Here is a 15855-nt window from a genome sequence, read left to right as displayed (position 1 = left end):
CTGCTACAGGAATCCATCCGGTCTGTGATCCCCGAGACGAGCTCGATCCGCTACCCTCGCATGTGAAATAGCAGAATGATACAAGCAGTACATGAGCAATAGTGGTCTCCTCTGCAAGGTTCGGTTTGAGCAACGGAGCCTTGTTTTACCTCTCTTGCTGGTCTCTCCGCTGTATACTTGCCAGCGTGATAGAGCAAGGCTTTGTAAGTTTCCGCTCTCCTTGACAGCGACTTCGATCAGAGAGATCCCCACACACGAGGTAGAACGAAGCAGGGAAAGATCGTACCGATTCGATCAAGAATCCTCAGTGGAATGTAGACCAGCTGATTCGAACACGAATTAGGATCTCGCACCCAAGTCCTTCTCCCGCAGTCGTAAGATTTCGGAGACGTTAAAGTAGGAATTCCGTAATCAGACCTTTGCTTATCCGAACGTCGCAGAACCGAGATGTCCGTTAGGGAACTCGAATCATAATTGAAGAGACGCGCTCATACTGTCTCATGCTACAGCAAACGTTTCTACGTGTGTCCTTCATCCGACGTCATAGCATGGAGTGCTCCGCGCCGGAATGCATTTCATCGCCCCCATCCCTATCGGTTAAATCCATCTGAAGGAATAGAAAGATGAGTCTGGTTCGTGGAAGAAGGCGAGGACATGATCATGAACCATGTTGAGTGAACGTCGGTCCTCTGCGACGGAAGTCCAATGACTATTTGTCTGAAAACGATAAGCGTCACACGATGATTAGATCATTAGACTACGAGTCCTATCGCGGGCTTTCACACTAGTTGGCTCCATCGACATTCCGCATCAGAGAATCGATTCTCACCCAATTCTTTTCGGCTGCGAGAATCGAGCTTTTCCCCATAGCCAGATAGGTCCTGCGGATATCTCACAATGTTACCGCCAAAACTCCCTCAGAAGAACTTTATCTCTCGCATAAATTGTCGTTTGTCTACTGAATTCTTTGCGCGGTATATTTCCCGACACTTACGAATTCACAAATCAGTCGTAGTCGATACTAGATATCGGCAAGGAGAGAATATCTCAGCGGTGCCCTTCCCCGTCCGAGTTGAGAAAGATTATTTTTTGGATACGGCCCAACGATTCTCACGGGAGCCTCAAATGTAGTATCAGGCAGGCACCTCTTTCTTTCTGGGGAACTTATCCACACCCTGCTCGAGTATGGATGTTTGTTCCGGGTTTTCAGAATTTCAGCCCTCAATTCATCGTTCGTGGAATCCGAGACTTGGAAAATGTGAAAATTTTCCGCGACATCGCGGACGGGGAGATGCTCTGAATCGATCTTTTCCTATCTAGCAAATATGTTCGAATTTCGTGCCGCTCCCGGCCGGGGCCTCGGGATACCCTCGGCTGGCCCTCAGGATAGAAAGTCCGGTGGCGCTTTCCTTCGTATACCTCTGTGCACGCCCACCGCGACGCAACGACTCAGATCATGACCCTCAATGACTCGACAGAGAATCATGACTCTTCTCTTTTTTCGAGATTGTGAACGGCCCCTCACTGAATATGGACTCCTGGCTGGCCCGAACTCGGCGAGTGGCTTAACTTCCCAAATCGCTACCCTGACAATTTCGCGGAGCTTTGTGCGACACACGAGTCGAATCCATCAGGGACGCTTAAATGGCAAAAGATCTTCCGCATATACACCAGTCTCTCGTCTTCATTCTCCACTCTGTTGAAATTCAAGGTTCTGAGGTCTTGAATCCGACCTCTGGTCGATGATGTATGAGGAGCTTCGCGTCATATCCTCGAGCGGGCTGAGACTTCGAACCGGCCTGGCTCTCTTTGGATGGAGGGCTCGACGTGGTGAGTGACCTGCCGGCGACACGTTCAAGTCGGAAGACGCTTAATACAGCTTCGGCGAACCATCGCGCCTATGCTATCGCTCCGTCCTCATCATTCGTATATGTACATATAGGAATCATATTGTTCACCAATCACATGCCCCGAAGCGCTCCCGTTTTTCTCGAGGCATAGAGACGCGACACTATTGTAGCGTGCAGCTTCCTCTCGGCCGGAAATCGCGGTTTCCGAAATCACGTATGTAGGCGGTTCTTTCCGTTCGAAAAGTATTGTCCAATATTTCGAGCGAGAAGTCCTAAGGTCTCTGCGAACCATGGTTCCAGCAATTTAGACCCAAAACCGCCGGCGTCGCGTCGCTCGCCAAGATCGCCGTCCATGCGGAAAGCCTCCCCTGCTGCCCCCTCTCAGATTCCGATGAAACCGCTTCTCTCTAATTCGAGTCTTTCGAGGGATTCAGGATTCAGCAAGCTCTAATCACATCGGAATTGCTCTCGATCTCTACTTCCATGCCTCACGTCTGGAATACACCGCTCTCAGCCAAGTGTTTTTGGGACGCGTGATTCGCCATTATTGCCATCCTCAAGAAGTCCTTGACGATGCACCCACTGTATTTTCGAATGAGTTGATGGATCCATTCCATAGAGAGCTTCGTTCAGGTTAATGCCTCATCAGCTCCCGGATGTAATCTAGGACCTAGAGCCTGACACTCAATCATTTGAGCTCGGAGCGCGATTTCCACCGCATCTCAATCTCAAGTCTGATCTCGATTGAGTTCCGCACCCGATAGAACAATCGAATCCGAGAACCGCATCTAGTCGCAACATAGAGCATCGAGTTCAATCCACTTTGAAGTCCGGTATACGCCGGCACAAGCGAAGGTCGACGGCGGAGATTGCTCAACCAAGCTTGGCTCCTCCGAGGAGAAGCTTGGTACAGGTGCTCCCCCGATACTGGGGAGGAGGCATCTCCCAACGGATCAGAGGTCTCTTTCTTCGGCTGATCATCTGTAGATGCGCTACCGAACTAGACTAGGGATGGCGAGTCAGACCTCTGTCCGTTCATAGTGGGAACACACTACCTTTTCTTCGCCGACCATCTCCCTCATGCTTTGGCATCGATTCGATTGAATCTATCTCCTCGCAAGATACATCATGTCGGATTGTCGCCGGCCGTCAGTCGCTCGGGAATCCTCCTATCTGCGCGGTACAGACTAAACGCACATGAATAATATTTCTTAAAGCCATCCTTGACGGGATATCCTTTTTGTAGACTGAGCCCAGGAGTCTCAGTATGATCAATAGAATAATATCTGAAGTGAAATCAGAGCTTCGGGACCTCCCTATGATGCCGAGCACCTCGGCGTGATTCAGCGACAAACTCACGTAAGTACCTATAGAATACATGTCCGGAGTGCACGCCTTCGATTTCGGAGATTGGCTGGAGAGATCAGGGCTCTTTAAGGACTTCGATCATGCAACCCTGATGACGGACCAGAAAAAAAATTGGCATCAACGAAAAGACGAGACCCGGATAATCTGCTAAGGAGTCGCATAAGAGGGATGTATATGTATTATGTATTCCGTGTGAATTATCATGGAAGCCGGAATATGCATCGATGGAACCCAAAGTATAATGATACACTTTGTCCTGTTGTGAAACTCCGGCCTCACTTACTCGACAATATCCATGTCATGATCGAAGAGCGTCCCAAGCATGGGGCGGGTGCAGCCGCTCTTTATAGCGTGATCAGAGGTTCTTCATTTTACTTCATGTTACTCTTCATAGAGCTCTGATTAAAATCAGATCGCCTGGGGTCGTCAGAACTAGTCTACGTGATTCCGAGGCGTCCGCAGGACCCTGGAAACGAAAGGCATCGAAATTAGTGTTGTCAGCCTCTTGGTCGCCGAAGAGCCCGATACCTCAATATCCCCGGATCCTCGACCATTGCTTCTCATCTGCGCAAGACAGCTGCTCGGGCGCACAGCAGCGTCCGTTCGGCGGGGAATCACTCCCGAAACTTCGGAGCGCTGCTTGGCTCCGGGATCCACCGAGAGAAACCCAACTTGTATGAAATCGAAGTCTTCCTGGTCGAATGTTCGGGATCATATCACTGTAGCCAGCGCGCTTCTTCTGTTAATTATGAACGATATTCTGCTGGTCTCTGCCCGTCCTGGAGTAGGAGGTTCAGCTCAAGAGTTCGTTTCCGATCGGGTCCCTTCGGCCTTGTTTTGCGGCACATGAGCTCTTTCTGATAATGATTCTGATGATTCTGTGCCGCTGATGGCATTCTTGGGAGAGCTCCGTGTGAGTTGAGTAGATTCCTCGACTCCTCATATCACTGCCGGGAGTCCCGCAGGTAAGCCGTCGTAGATCCTCACGAATCCCGTAGAGCTCTTCTGCCTGTTTTCCCCCTGCGGGCTCACGAATTGAGCGAAAACAGATTTGGATCGAGGGCAAGCTGTGAATCCCTAGCTAGCAGGAGCCCGCGTATATCTTTTCCCCGTGCATTTTCTCCCTGGCTAATATGTTGGTTCCCTCGCGGCAATAGGTTGGATTTCTGATCGATTGGAACCCGATCAAGACCTCTGAGAGCCGGAGGATTCTAGGGCAGCTGCTCCAGGATCGATGATGAGGTGGTGAGTGAAGACTGAGCCAGGAATTACGATGAATGCTCAGCAGAGAACGCTCGAGACAATTCCCCCATCATCTAGAATACAGCGCGGCTGAGCATTGGAAACTCTACATTGCCGCAGAGCCCCGAAGAAGGCCAGTTTCAGGAGGAAGGTCACGGAGCTGAATCTCTCCTGAGAGCGTTGTTTGCCCGGTGCTCCGTAAACTGAAGGGAGACCACATGTCGGATCACGAAGCGGGAGCGATGACGCGGAAAGACCCTGAATAACCGTTCGAGCCGACTCGCTGATTGAATGAGCGAATGAGCGCAACTCCACAATAATGCTCTGGAAGATTTCTGAGAGGCGGAAGGACGCGTTCCTCCTTGTAGCACATTCCTTTGTTCGATCCTGTGAGAATCTCGGTTCTTCGGAGATCGATCCGGAAACATGATCTCAATGCATCAGAGTCAGGACCTTCCTTTCTCGCGAGCGGGTCGACTTAGCTCGACGATATTAGCTGATCGGATGGGACAGGCGCTGGCTGCCGGGACTCGAAAGTCCGATTTACTCGATCGAGTTGCTAGAACTTCATGCGGGTGCAGTCGCATGAGCAAGCTTCGGAATTTCAACGCGCCGGTGGCATTTGTTGGAAAATTTCGATCACATCGGGGCCCTGGCAGGATATCTGACATTTCCAAGTCTGCGGTCTCCCATGAGATGTTTTCGCGCTTCCCTAGATATCGCTTCCTGGTGAGACCTGGACCCCCCACTCCGGGAATACCAACGTTGTCCCCATCTGAGCTGAGGGAGTACCCTACGATGGAGCTGTGCAGTCGTCGCCGACTTTCGAGGGATTACCAGTCTCGCGTCACCGACTGAATGTTACATAGACGACGAAGATGCCGACGTCGTCGTCACGGATGACCTCATCTATCGTTCTTCACGAAGAAACATCCTCACTGTCCCTCACCCGGAGGAATTCCATAGCGTTCGAATGCTTTCGCTGATTTACCTTCTCGCAAAGTGGCGAGTGGAAGCGACTGCGCCACGGAGCAGATATCAATAAGACCGCGAGTCGCCTCTCCGAGAACAGCTCACCGGCTTCCCACAGTGTCACCGTCGTCGGATGAACTGACGCATCCATCACAGAAAGGTAATCTACCTAGATGGATTGCAGGATATTGATTACTTTATTTCTCTACCCTCTCTTGTTCTTGAAAGTTCAATCTCAAGTCTAAAGCGCATGACTTCGGACTCGATTCAAAGCGAGCCTGGTACAGCGGGGTTCCAAGCACCGGAGTACGTGTTTCCGCTTGTGAGAACCGATATATGTATCTCCCCCTACCAGCGTGTAGAGACTGAAAGCAAAGGAGTCCCCTCGATTTTCTCATGTGATTTCTGCGAAATAGGTAGAGTACCGGCTATTATCTCCGGAGGAAGCAGCACGATATCTGTCACTCGTCGCCGGAGTGTTCCGTGAAAATTTTCTGCGCCGTGAGTCATCCGTGGATTGCTTCTCAGAAACTCGCTCCGAGTACAGTGAGGGCGTGGAATAATTTCCTTCAACTCGGTATTATCCGCTAACCTCGCGTGAAGATCGGGGCTCCGCTCGGAGCAGATCGTCCAACGGAATAAGGCCGGGTGGTTCAAAGTAAACGCTCTGAAGCGGATTTTTATCGCACTCGCGAGTAGGGGAGAAACTCTCGTCACGTACCAGATGTTTCTTGCTGGAAATCATTTTAATGGATTTCCTTTATGATCCTCTACGCTTCCAAGACCGTGAAAATTCGTTGACCTTGCGTGCGTTGGGCTTGCTTCCGTGTGACCCACAAACGAAGATCCTAAGTGAGCATTCTCGCGATGATTTCCCCCCTTCTCCGATTTGCCTACTCCTCCGTACGCTGCAGTTCCAACAGCGAGATAATTGCGATCAGTGGAGTCAGGTCGATGAGGTCTGCACGTAGTAGATCTCGAAGTCTCGTCGGTAGACATTATATGCCATCCACTGCGGATTACGACGATGCGGCTCTCGAGGCTTTACATGGACGGCTGAACGCTCTCTTGAAGTACCGACGGTGCTTATTAAGCAATCCGTCAGTCTATTCTTAGTTTTTTTTTCGAATTCTGTGCCGGAGCTGTGGATCGTTCCATTCGGTCTCGAGTTTCTCCCAGAAAGCGTGAGGAGTTGCGAGACTGATGAGAGTGTTGGACGAGAACGCAGAAACGTATCTTCGGCATTCTGGAGAATATCACTTTCAACTGACCTGAAGACTCGGACGACGCCAAAGTGCCTGATACAATCAGCATAGCCGCGAAGGTGACTATCTGTGTCTTCTGTTCTCCAACTCAACAGGTTCTTTTGTGGAGAGTCGGTCGAAGGACCTACGAAGTCTCTCTCCCTGTTTCACGCGAAAGTTGAGTAAGGCGGTACCCTGCTATTCGTCCGGGTGAATTGACTGACGGAGCCACATGCTTCCGAACCGATTTCGGCCGCAAGAACTCGTGCAATGAATCGATACATATTGACATTCCATTAGCGAACGCTTCCCTCGACGCCGACGGCCCATCGACGAGGGCGAAATCACAACTGTCTGCCGATCATATGGAGCGTTCACTAATGTGCTGTGCATCAAGCCAAATATAATAATTTCTGGAGATTCTGCCTAGGCTCGCTGAGGATCTTTCCGTTACGAAAGTGCGTAAGACGGCTATGAAACACCCGGCTATCCAAGCGGGACTCGCGTCGGGTTAACTTTCTTAGAAAGTCGAAACACCTGTACGAAGAATCTGAATCATTCGGGAGCTCTCCTTGAGTTCCGGCGTCGCTCGGTGTGAAAGCACGCCACGAACACAGTTCAGCCCTCATGTTCGATTCGAGGCATTTCATCGATGCGAGTCTGTTGCACTCGTTGTCGTGGAGACGTTCGGCATTTAAGAAGGTTTGCGTGTGTAGACTCCATACTGTGAATCTCCCACACGTACGTTTTCCTGACTCGATTGATGACTCAGCGATGTTTTTTCGCGCTTTCCGACGCACTTGATCGCAAATCTCACCGCTAATGATTATTTTTGCGTTATACAACGCCTTCCGTGGGCTTATGGCTGTCTTCCGCCCGGATCTCTGCTAGAATATCGCTCGGCCCGGGTCCTGCCGTTGGGACGCTCACAGTGATTCTTCACTTTCAGAAATCGAAGAAAATGTTGAAATCATTTCCGAAAACCCTTCTAGTTCTCGCATTTCTGGTCGCTCTGACCGACTCCGCTTCTGCTCGCGGTGAGTTATAGGCATGTTCCACATCCCTGCCTTCATGAGTTATTCGGATGCTTAAGATCGAGCCGACTTCAATCTGCGGCTATATTCGATATTCCGTCGACTGGTCCGCGGAGATTCAGCATCATGTTTTGCAGCATTCGAGAAAGGAGGCTCGTCGAATGACCTCCCGAGCAGCTCTGTAGGAATGGACCCACCGGTCTTCCCTATGGAGGACTGTATGCGGGGGCACCTCAAGTGTCGCAAGGAATGTCAGAGTCAGCAGTGGCGCACAGGATTCTGTTCGGAAATCTTTCACTGTCACTGCGTCGCTTGAGTCCCCGGCGGCCTCCCCACAAATGCCAAAGTTCGTAGGCAGAGAGCCTACTCTCTCAGTCGTCCTGAGCTTCGTGTTCATTCTATTTATCTGCTTTCGCTCCATGACAGGATGAAGACATCGCACGCTGATTCTGGTCGCGAACAGAATCGAACTTTGTGAATGAAGGAATCTCTTCTCCGGAAAAAAAAATCTGTAGATGATCCGTAGTTATTCAATAAAGCTTGTCCACTCGGATTTGACGTAAGGAATACGTTCACCTTTGAGCACTGACCACCGACAATGAAGGCTCTGGAAGAGAAATCTCGAGCCATCGACTGGGACCAGAGCGATTCGAATGAATGGGCTCTAAATGAATATGCATCGAGTAGTTTTGTGGATCTTCCTATCTCAGTCCGCTCCCGCTAGCGGCTGAATGATGTTTCAAGTTGGCACGCGTTTCCCGTTTCCCGCTCGAATTTCTGTGACCTCTCGCTCGTTGCCGTGACCTCCTCTCTGGTCGTCGGCAAGTGTTTCGACACCCTGTTCCTTCGGAAACTCGCCAGAGATATCCCGAGCAGCGGACGCAGAACCACCAGGAGGCTCATAGAACGTACAGAGTCGCGAATAATTTCAGAATATCCACGGGAGATCGCCGCACTCAGGATTTTCGGACTGAGGTCTGGAGTACAGCGGGCGGACTCTGAAATTCCGGAAGAAATCTGCGGTAATGATCGGCCCCTCTATCGAGGTATGGAGGGCCTCTCTCCGGGAATTCATGGGATGCCCTGTCGTCTCTTGCTTCAGGACCTTGAAGATAGCTTTCAGGAGACTCCGCGGCAGCGCTGGTATGACTTCCGATGTAGGAATTCATCGGAGAATTTCCTTCGCTGACCGCAAACTCCGAAGCCTAGAGCGTCGTTCCTCCGGGAATCAGCCTGACGCTCCCCCGGATCGGAAACGAACGTCTCGAGTGCTCAGAGGCGGCTTAACTTCATTCGAGGTCCCACCGTCGGATCTGCCGCCGACGATACCCGCGTAGCTCTCCGCCGCGACTCGGAGGAGGATCGCTAAATTCATCATCTTGAGAGATATCTCGAATCCCTTGCCATGAAAGGTCAGGACATCCGGTTGGCTTCCGATTTAGGTATCTTACCGCTCTCTCGACGTCTACCCTGCCCCCGCATCAGATCTTCGAAGAGGTGACTCACTGCTCGTTCGCCCCAATCCCAAATCATCAGCAAGAAGCTTCGGATTCCGGGATCGACTCGGTGCCTCCGATCAGCGAGCGAGCAGCTGGCTTGACAGGATAGTCTCGGAGCTTGTTGAAGGTGGAGAGGGGATCCCGACTGAGAAGTTTTAAGAGCACCATGTGAATATTCCGCTAATTCACGACTACTGTAGCACAGACCCTCCCTTAACTTTTATCTCGAGTCAAACCCACTGCGATCGCGCCTCGCGATCTCTTTTTTTGCTGAAGACTCGAAGATAGAAGTTTGATCGGCGGTGGATCTTAGCTTCGACGAAGGGAGTCACGGACGGTTCTGCACTGAAATGAGTAACCTCATACCCTCCTCTCTACAGAGCTTTATTACATTTGGAAATTTTGGAATATTCTCCCTCCTCCTAGAATTTGGGTATCACCCTCGCACGGGAATCCACTCGATTATCATACGAGGCGTTCGACTTTATCGTTTGAGATTTGGCCTGCTCTGAAATATTGCGTTTTTTACAAACCGGGGCCACCGAGTTGTATTTCCTGGGCCGTGAGGGCTTCCGGGAGCGGAGCTTCAAGGGAACGTGCTGAACAAAAGACGAGGAAAACATGCTCCCGAATGTCTGACCGCGGGAAATCATGAAAGAGAATGGACGGAGGCTCGACCTCAGAATGGCATTCCATTTCCTGAGTTCCGGGAGCGCGGAGCCATTCGGAGATCGATGGGAATCCCGCACTGAGAGTGATGAAACCAAGAGGATGATGAAGTTGTAGAAATTTTATTGTTAACCAATCCAGGTTAACAAGTTGACCACAGCACTCTCAGATGATAAGCATGATATTGAAAGGAACTAGGTATACATACAATGATCATTGGTTCGAATTTGGCTTCAAGTGATTGCCGTGAATCGTTTGAGGGTGCCTCGACTGCTTCTGAGACGGTCGCGGACTTTCCGAGCATTCTTTTCAGAGGTCGGCTCTCAGCTCGTCTTCGTGTTTAGCAAATGCAGTGTTAGGGTGTTCTGTGTAGATGTGTAGAGATGCTCTTGGAGCATTCGTCCGAGAGTGCCATCGTGCTCAAATTCCGGACGACGCCTCTACTGCAATTCGTGAACGCCATTCGAACAGTCAATCGATCAATCAATCGAAGAGTCAATCATTCCTCATCCAGGCGCTGATCCAATCTCTCAAAAAGAAGTCACTCCATTATCACCTTCTTTGCCGCTCATCTTGGCCAGACAGCACATTCTAGCGGCTCGTTCCAACTCGTCCACGGTTGGTTTGGGGGCGCTGAAAGCATAGCGGTACACGAGCCCAGCAGAGATGCCACCGAGGAGAGGGCCGAGCCAATAAATCTGTAAAATGCGTTTCTCAGTAGGTAGGAATACTCTTGAACTTCGGTCGGTCGATCTCGTGACTGGATAGACAACGTGATCTCGTATCCGGCCTCATGTGGCAGAACGGATTTTTCGTCCGTTACGGGGGGTTCTCTGATTCTGGGCTGCATTCAGAACCGTCTTCCCGGGATTTCAAGAGTCAGGAATGTTGCGAGTCCAATCGACTGAGGAAGAGGCTCTCTAGGTCGGAAGGAGCAGAATAGCGTACGGAGTTTCTTTCTGTGGAGGCCAAGAGGCACCGTACTCCTTCGAAGGGATCGTGAGATCGCCAATCGACTCCGGAGCAGGAGGAGTTCCCCTAATTACGAGCCGTTGATGATATGCTTTAGCATTCAACACTGAATTTGCGGATTTGATGTGCTGCTGATATAATCGGGAGATTGGACATTTCTGCTCGGCGAAGCTTCGATATATCGCCGATAATCGCCAGAAGCCTATCGATTTTGCATGAGACGTCAGATTCCGATGCATAACCCGATCAATTCAAGACCGCTGCGGGGACAGGAATCTTAGTTGTAGCTCCGCGATGGATCTGGACATCACGTCAGGAGCAGATTCCGATCGAGGAACGCCTCGAAAGGTCTTGACCGGAATCCGCACTAAACCTCATCCAGACCCAGCGAGAGCTGCGCGAATACGGACGGAATGTTTGCGCTCCTCCGGCTCGTGCTTCCCCTCGTAGACACACTATCTCCCTCATTGACGTAATCGTTGCATCTCGAATTCATTGAGGTACGCCTGGGAAACCTCCTGTGGTCCATCGCGCGAGAAATAGAAATCGTTATACTCACGTGATGATTTTCGAAATTCTGGAGGATCAGAGCGGGCCCGAAGGTTCTCGCGGGATTCATGCTAGCCCCTGTCAGCGGGATCTGGGGAAGCACAATCATTCAATTCTGACTCCAAATTTTAGAAGAGAGTTCGATCGGAAATCATTACTCTTCGAATAGGAGCATGGCAAGACCGGAAATCATCGCATTCCGGACCTTCTCATGATCCAATGAATACTTGAGTGAAGTCCACGCAACTTACTGCGAATAGGTGGCAAACGGTGATCGACAGCCCGATGGCCAGAGGGACTGAGCCAAGAACATCGAGTCGGTTACCATCAGTCGCTCCGAAGACGGTCAGGACGAGGACGAATGAAATCGTGGCTTCGATGAAGAACCCCATGAGGGGAGTGACGTCTTTGGCCAACGAGGTTGCCCCGAGACCGAACCCAGCGGGTGTTAGAGCTTGCAGGATAGCCGCACCTTCACGCCAAGAAATTATATTTCCAATTAAATACGGTTGAGATGATCGCCCGCTTTCAAACTCCTTCGCGGTCGTTCCAGGTTGATTCCGTGTCCGAGCCAGACATGTAATTTTGCTCGGGTATCAGATGTTCGAATTTCTGAGCATCTCACCCGTAATCGCTCCGATGCATTGAGAACAAACGTAGAAAAAGCCTTTCACGAATGAGATATTACCAGCCACAAGCATGCCTGCTGTGACACAAGGGTTCAGATGTCCGCCCGATATGTGACCAACGGCTTGCGCTACTGAAGCCACCGCCAAGCCGAAGCCGAAGGCGATGCGGACCACGGCTTCCGATGTTGGACTCGTCACTCCATAGCAGCTTCCGCACGCGATGAGGACTGTGAAGACGATACACAAATACATTTACCCAGCTGAAAACTGTTTCTCATCTATTCGGCGAATGCTCTGAATCGATGGATTTTCACGAGAACAGTAATGACTGGAGCTTCAAAAACCGGACATCCCGCTTCTCGTTGCACGCTACTGACTAATTCCATAGGCTCTGGTGCTTGCTAAATCATGGTCGGTGAGCCGGATTTTTTTTGCGTCAACAATGAAATCCTAATATAAACTTCCCGAAGGCGTCTACAGAGAGCTTGTTATATCAAAATCACCGGTTTCATCGAAGCTCTACTTGTGACCTAAGACCGCTATTCGGATTCCCGCTTCGGGAGATCAGTTTCGATGCGCTGGAAACCCATCGAGCGATATTCTCTATGTCGCAACCCTCGTGTCCTACGAGGGTGACGAATTTACGAAGTACTGCCAACCTGTTATTTGCTCGTGTCAACTATTTACTCCATCAGGTGCACCACCCGCTGGAGCGACAGCCTCGAAGATCCACAAGTTTTGCTTTTAACACCGCCAGAGTTTCGGATCGCTAGACTCATCGTAGGACCGTGAGCCACTCCGGCAAGATGGCTATAAAGTATCGCAGACCCAACAGCCGAAGAACGAGACAGAGCCCTCTCAGCAGTGAACCTTTCCCTTAGACGGAGAGATAACCGACATTTGGATCGGGAGATTCGGCCGAGCTCCTCGCAGGGCACATGTTTCCTCGAGGAAGAAGCTCCTCGTGGAGAACACGCGGAGCGTGTCTCTCTGAGGAGAGCTACGAGCGAAGAGGATACACTCCTTGTCTTTCAATTGCAGGGACTTCCCAGCATCTCTCAAAAGTGCCCACTACCATGCTGAGGATCTGAAATGAATTAGGAGGAGAACCGCTCCAGAAGCTGCCGTCGACTGTCGCATTGATGGATTCCGGTGAGGAAACATCGGCTCAGACCTCCAGCGGGACTCCTATACACAAAGGACCGGTTGGGCAGAATGCGGTCGAGACCCATTGTCCGGATTCGTAACTCCAAATTCTCCACAGAATGATTGCTAACTCCATGGAGGAAGATTCCCGGCAAGATAAGCGGTATGAAGCAAGGAAGAAACTAAAAATCCATCGGGGTCCTTCAAGGTCTCGTCGATCAGCCCCAGGGCGACAACGTAGACCGAAAATCATCGAAAAGAGCAACACATCTGTGCGCGTAACCCGTGGAAGCGCGAAAACGACACGAGACACGGGAGGCTCGTTTTGATGGACTGGCGTGGCGACGACAGCTCCTGTCAGTGAAGCCATCGAGCCGGTCATGCTGCCACACGACTCGGAACACACTCGAGCCTACCTACGACAAAGCATCGATCTACGTATCAATCGATCAACGCAAAAATGACTTTTTAGAAACATCGCAACTTTGCCGGGGCGTTCTTGTGGAGACCACGAATGTTCGAGGGATCCCGCAGACACATATTGGAATTCCACAATGACATATTTCACAACTCAGAAACGTCTCGTGAATGCTTTCGCGAACAACTGAATTCAACTCTCACATTGCCCGAGTTTCGATTCTGCACGTCGGTGTCGTCGTTCTTTCAACCGAAGAGCAACCCTCGAACTTTCCAGCCCCGGCGGGAGTCAGGATGCGGGCCATCTCCTCATCTCGACACGTGACTCTGCATGATGAGCTCTAAGAGTCTCCAAGCAATTCGACAACTTGAAAATGCTATATGGGACAGCGGAAGCATTTCAACCTTCGATCCCGTTGACAGTTTACCGACATGAGAGCACAGTCCGCTGTTACCTGACTAGCAGCCGTTGGGTGGATAGCAGGTAATCTGACCCGAAATCCAATCCACTCGAAAAAGCAGTGGATTGAGAAGGAAGTCGGTCTCTGAGAGATTAACTTACCCAATGTAGCTGTACCGATGAATTCCGCCAGAAGACACTTCCAGAGCGTCTGATCGGAAGACACCTCCGAAGCGCCGCATAGAGTCTGCAGTGTTCGTTTCCCCATGCTCAGGGGTTGCTCGTTGATCGGTTCCGGTGCAGGTTCCGCCGACTCGCCTTCGTCCGAGCTGTAAATGAAAAAAAACGTCAAACATCTGATCGTTCAACCTAGACGGATCGGGTCGTGAACCAGACGGATCGAGCTCTGGCGGCTGTGACTGGACGATCGAAGGGAGCGATTTTTTCCAAATCGGAGAGTGAGGCCGTAGTAAATTATTCGGTGTGTCCCGGAGCAGCTCATCCGAGGGGCGGGGTCGCGAGCCCCTCTTCCGCGACTGATGACTCAGGAATCCAGTAGGAGAGCTACCTGCAAACTTTGACGTACACGCGCTTCTCCTCCGACATTGCTCTCGTATCGGTGGCTGCGCTTGAGTGCTGTCAAACAAGGGCTCGGCTTGGTCGGCACTTGTTGAAGCAAACTCCACCACTCTCACAGAAGAGCCACACTGCAAGGGGAGTAGCGCCCTCTCTCGACATGAGCAGGCACAGACCATTTTGCGTGAATTAGCACTACCAGACGTTTTCCTCGTCCAAATGACGTCCGCCCCATGCTCGATTTGGCGTATTCCATGACTTGATGTCCCGCGTGATCGCCTATGAGTCGACGCCACCGAACTGCGAGCAACCGGATCCACGGGATCCTGTGAGTCGGGAGCCACTCGAGGATCCATAAAACGTGGACTCGTCTCGCTGTCAAGCGGATAAAACACACCCCGAAGAGTTCCTGGAGCTTTCACACGAATGTCTCCTCTCCAGGATCTCTCATGAGTTGTGTCAATTCTTGAGGCCAACCATGAACCGCTGGGGGAATGAATGAGAGCTGACCGCAAATTCAGTTCGGTATTTCATAATCTCCAGATCGTAAGTCTCAATCACTGATTCGGGCTACCGCAGATCTGAAACGGAACGATTTGGACCGTCGTTCGCTCCATGATACGGAAGATCCTCTTACTCGATGAAACGGTAGGTTCCTTCCTATTCTGACTGAATCATTACCGATCTTGACTTCGGGTCACTCATAGGAAGTCCTCATAGGCCTCACCTGCTCGGTCACCTCTCACCTACCCGCGCTAATCAAACTAGTATCCCCCGCTCAGACCAAGAGGAATCTTCCGATAAACTTCGACAGTTCAGAACGATAATTCGTCCCCGAGAAGGGTCGGGACAGTAAACGTTTCGTAGAACGAGCTCGAATATATGCGTTCTTCGATACCAGTCAAGGTTCCACTGACGTTCCTGGATGAACTTGAATACAGGTTCGTCCGGCTCATCCAGAATCACTTAGAGCCAACGTGTCCCTGGATCTCGCCAAATGGAAGTCAACAACCGCATCAGTAATCGTGGGTGGAGCGCGCAAGCGCTCTTCCCTGATTGAATTGCTTAGCGAAAATTATTGCTGGTCCACATAATGAACACCGTGAAAACAGCAGCTGCGAATGAATATTTCACTCTAACGTCTTAAGTCACTGTATTAGAGCGAGTAGAATAATCGGTGATGATCGTTTCGGCTAGTCTCGCAGGGCTTAGGGGCTTTTTGTCGCCGGTTTTGCCAAAGCACAGTAAGGTGCTCCCCTTCCGAGCTGTTATCCAAAGTCTCTTGCAG

At 50.9% G+C, this 15855-nt stretch overlaps 1 protein-coding gene and 1 long non-coding RNA gene across 2 annotated transcripts; one reads left to right on the top strand and one right to left on the bottom strand.

Annotated features, from left to right (window-relative positions):
- Positions 1 to 6653: 6653 nt before the first annotated feature.
- Positions 6654 to 8279, top strand: LOC100899353 (uncharacterized). Its single transcript, XR_001951153.1, has 3 exons — positions 6654 to 6756; positions 7626 to 7713; positions 7848 to 8279. It is a non-coding gene; the product is annotated as an uncharacterized LOC100899353 (long non-coding RNA).
- A 1710-nt stretch (positions 8280 to 9989) lies between these two features.
- LOC100906781 (aquaporin AQPAn.G) lies at positions 9990 to 14622 on the bottom strand. Its single transcript, XM_018638410.1, has 7 exons — positions 14560 to 14622; positions 14154 to 14320; positions 12025 to 12255; positions 11651 to 11871; positions 11410 to 11490; positions 10435 to 10576; positions 9990 to 10321 (listed from the first exon to the last, which is right to left on the bottom strand). The coding sequence occupies exons 1-7, from the start codon at positions 14595 to 14597 to the stop codon at positions 10299 to 10301; spliced, it is 903 nt and encodes a 300-aa protein (XP_018493926.1). The 5' UTR covers positions 14598 to 14622; the 3' UTR covers positions 9990 to 10298.
- Positions 14623 to 15855: the final 1233 nt, after the last annotated feature.

This window comes from Galendromus occidentalis, unplaced genomic scaffold (assembly GCF_000255335.2).
Source record: "Galendromus occidentalis unplaced genomic scaffold, Mocc_1.1 scf7180000076951, whole genome shotgun sequence".
Lineage (NCBI taxonomy): Eukaryota > Metazoa > Arthropoda > Arachnida > Mesostigmata > Phytoseiidae > Galendromus > Galendromus occidentalis.
Note: the sequence above shows the minus strand (reverse complement) of the source record. Positions and strands in the feature narration are given on the sequence as shown.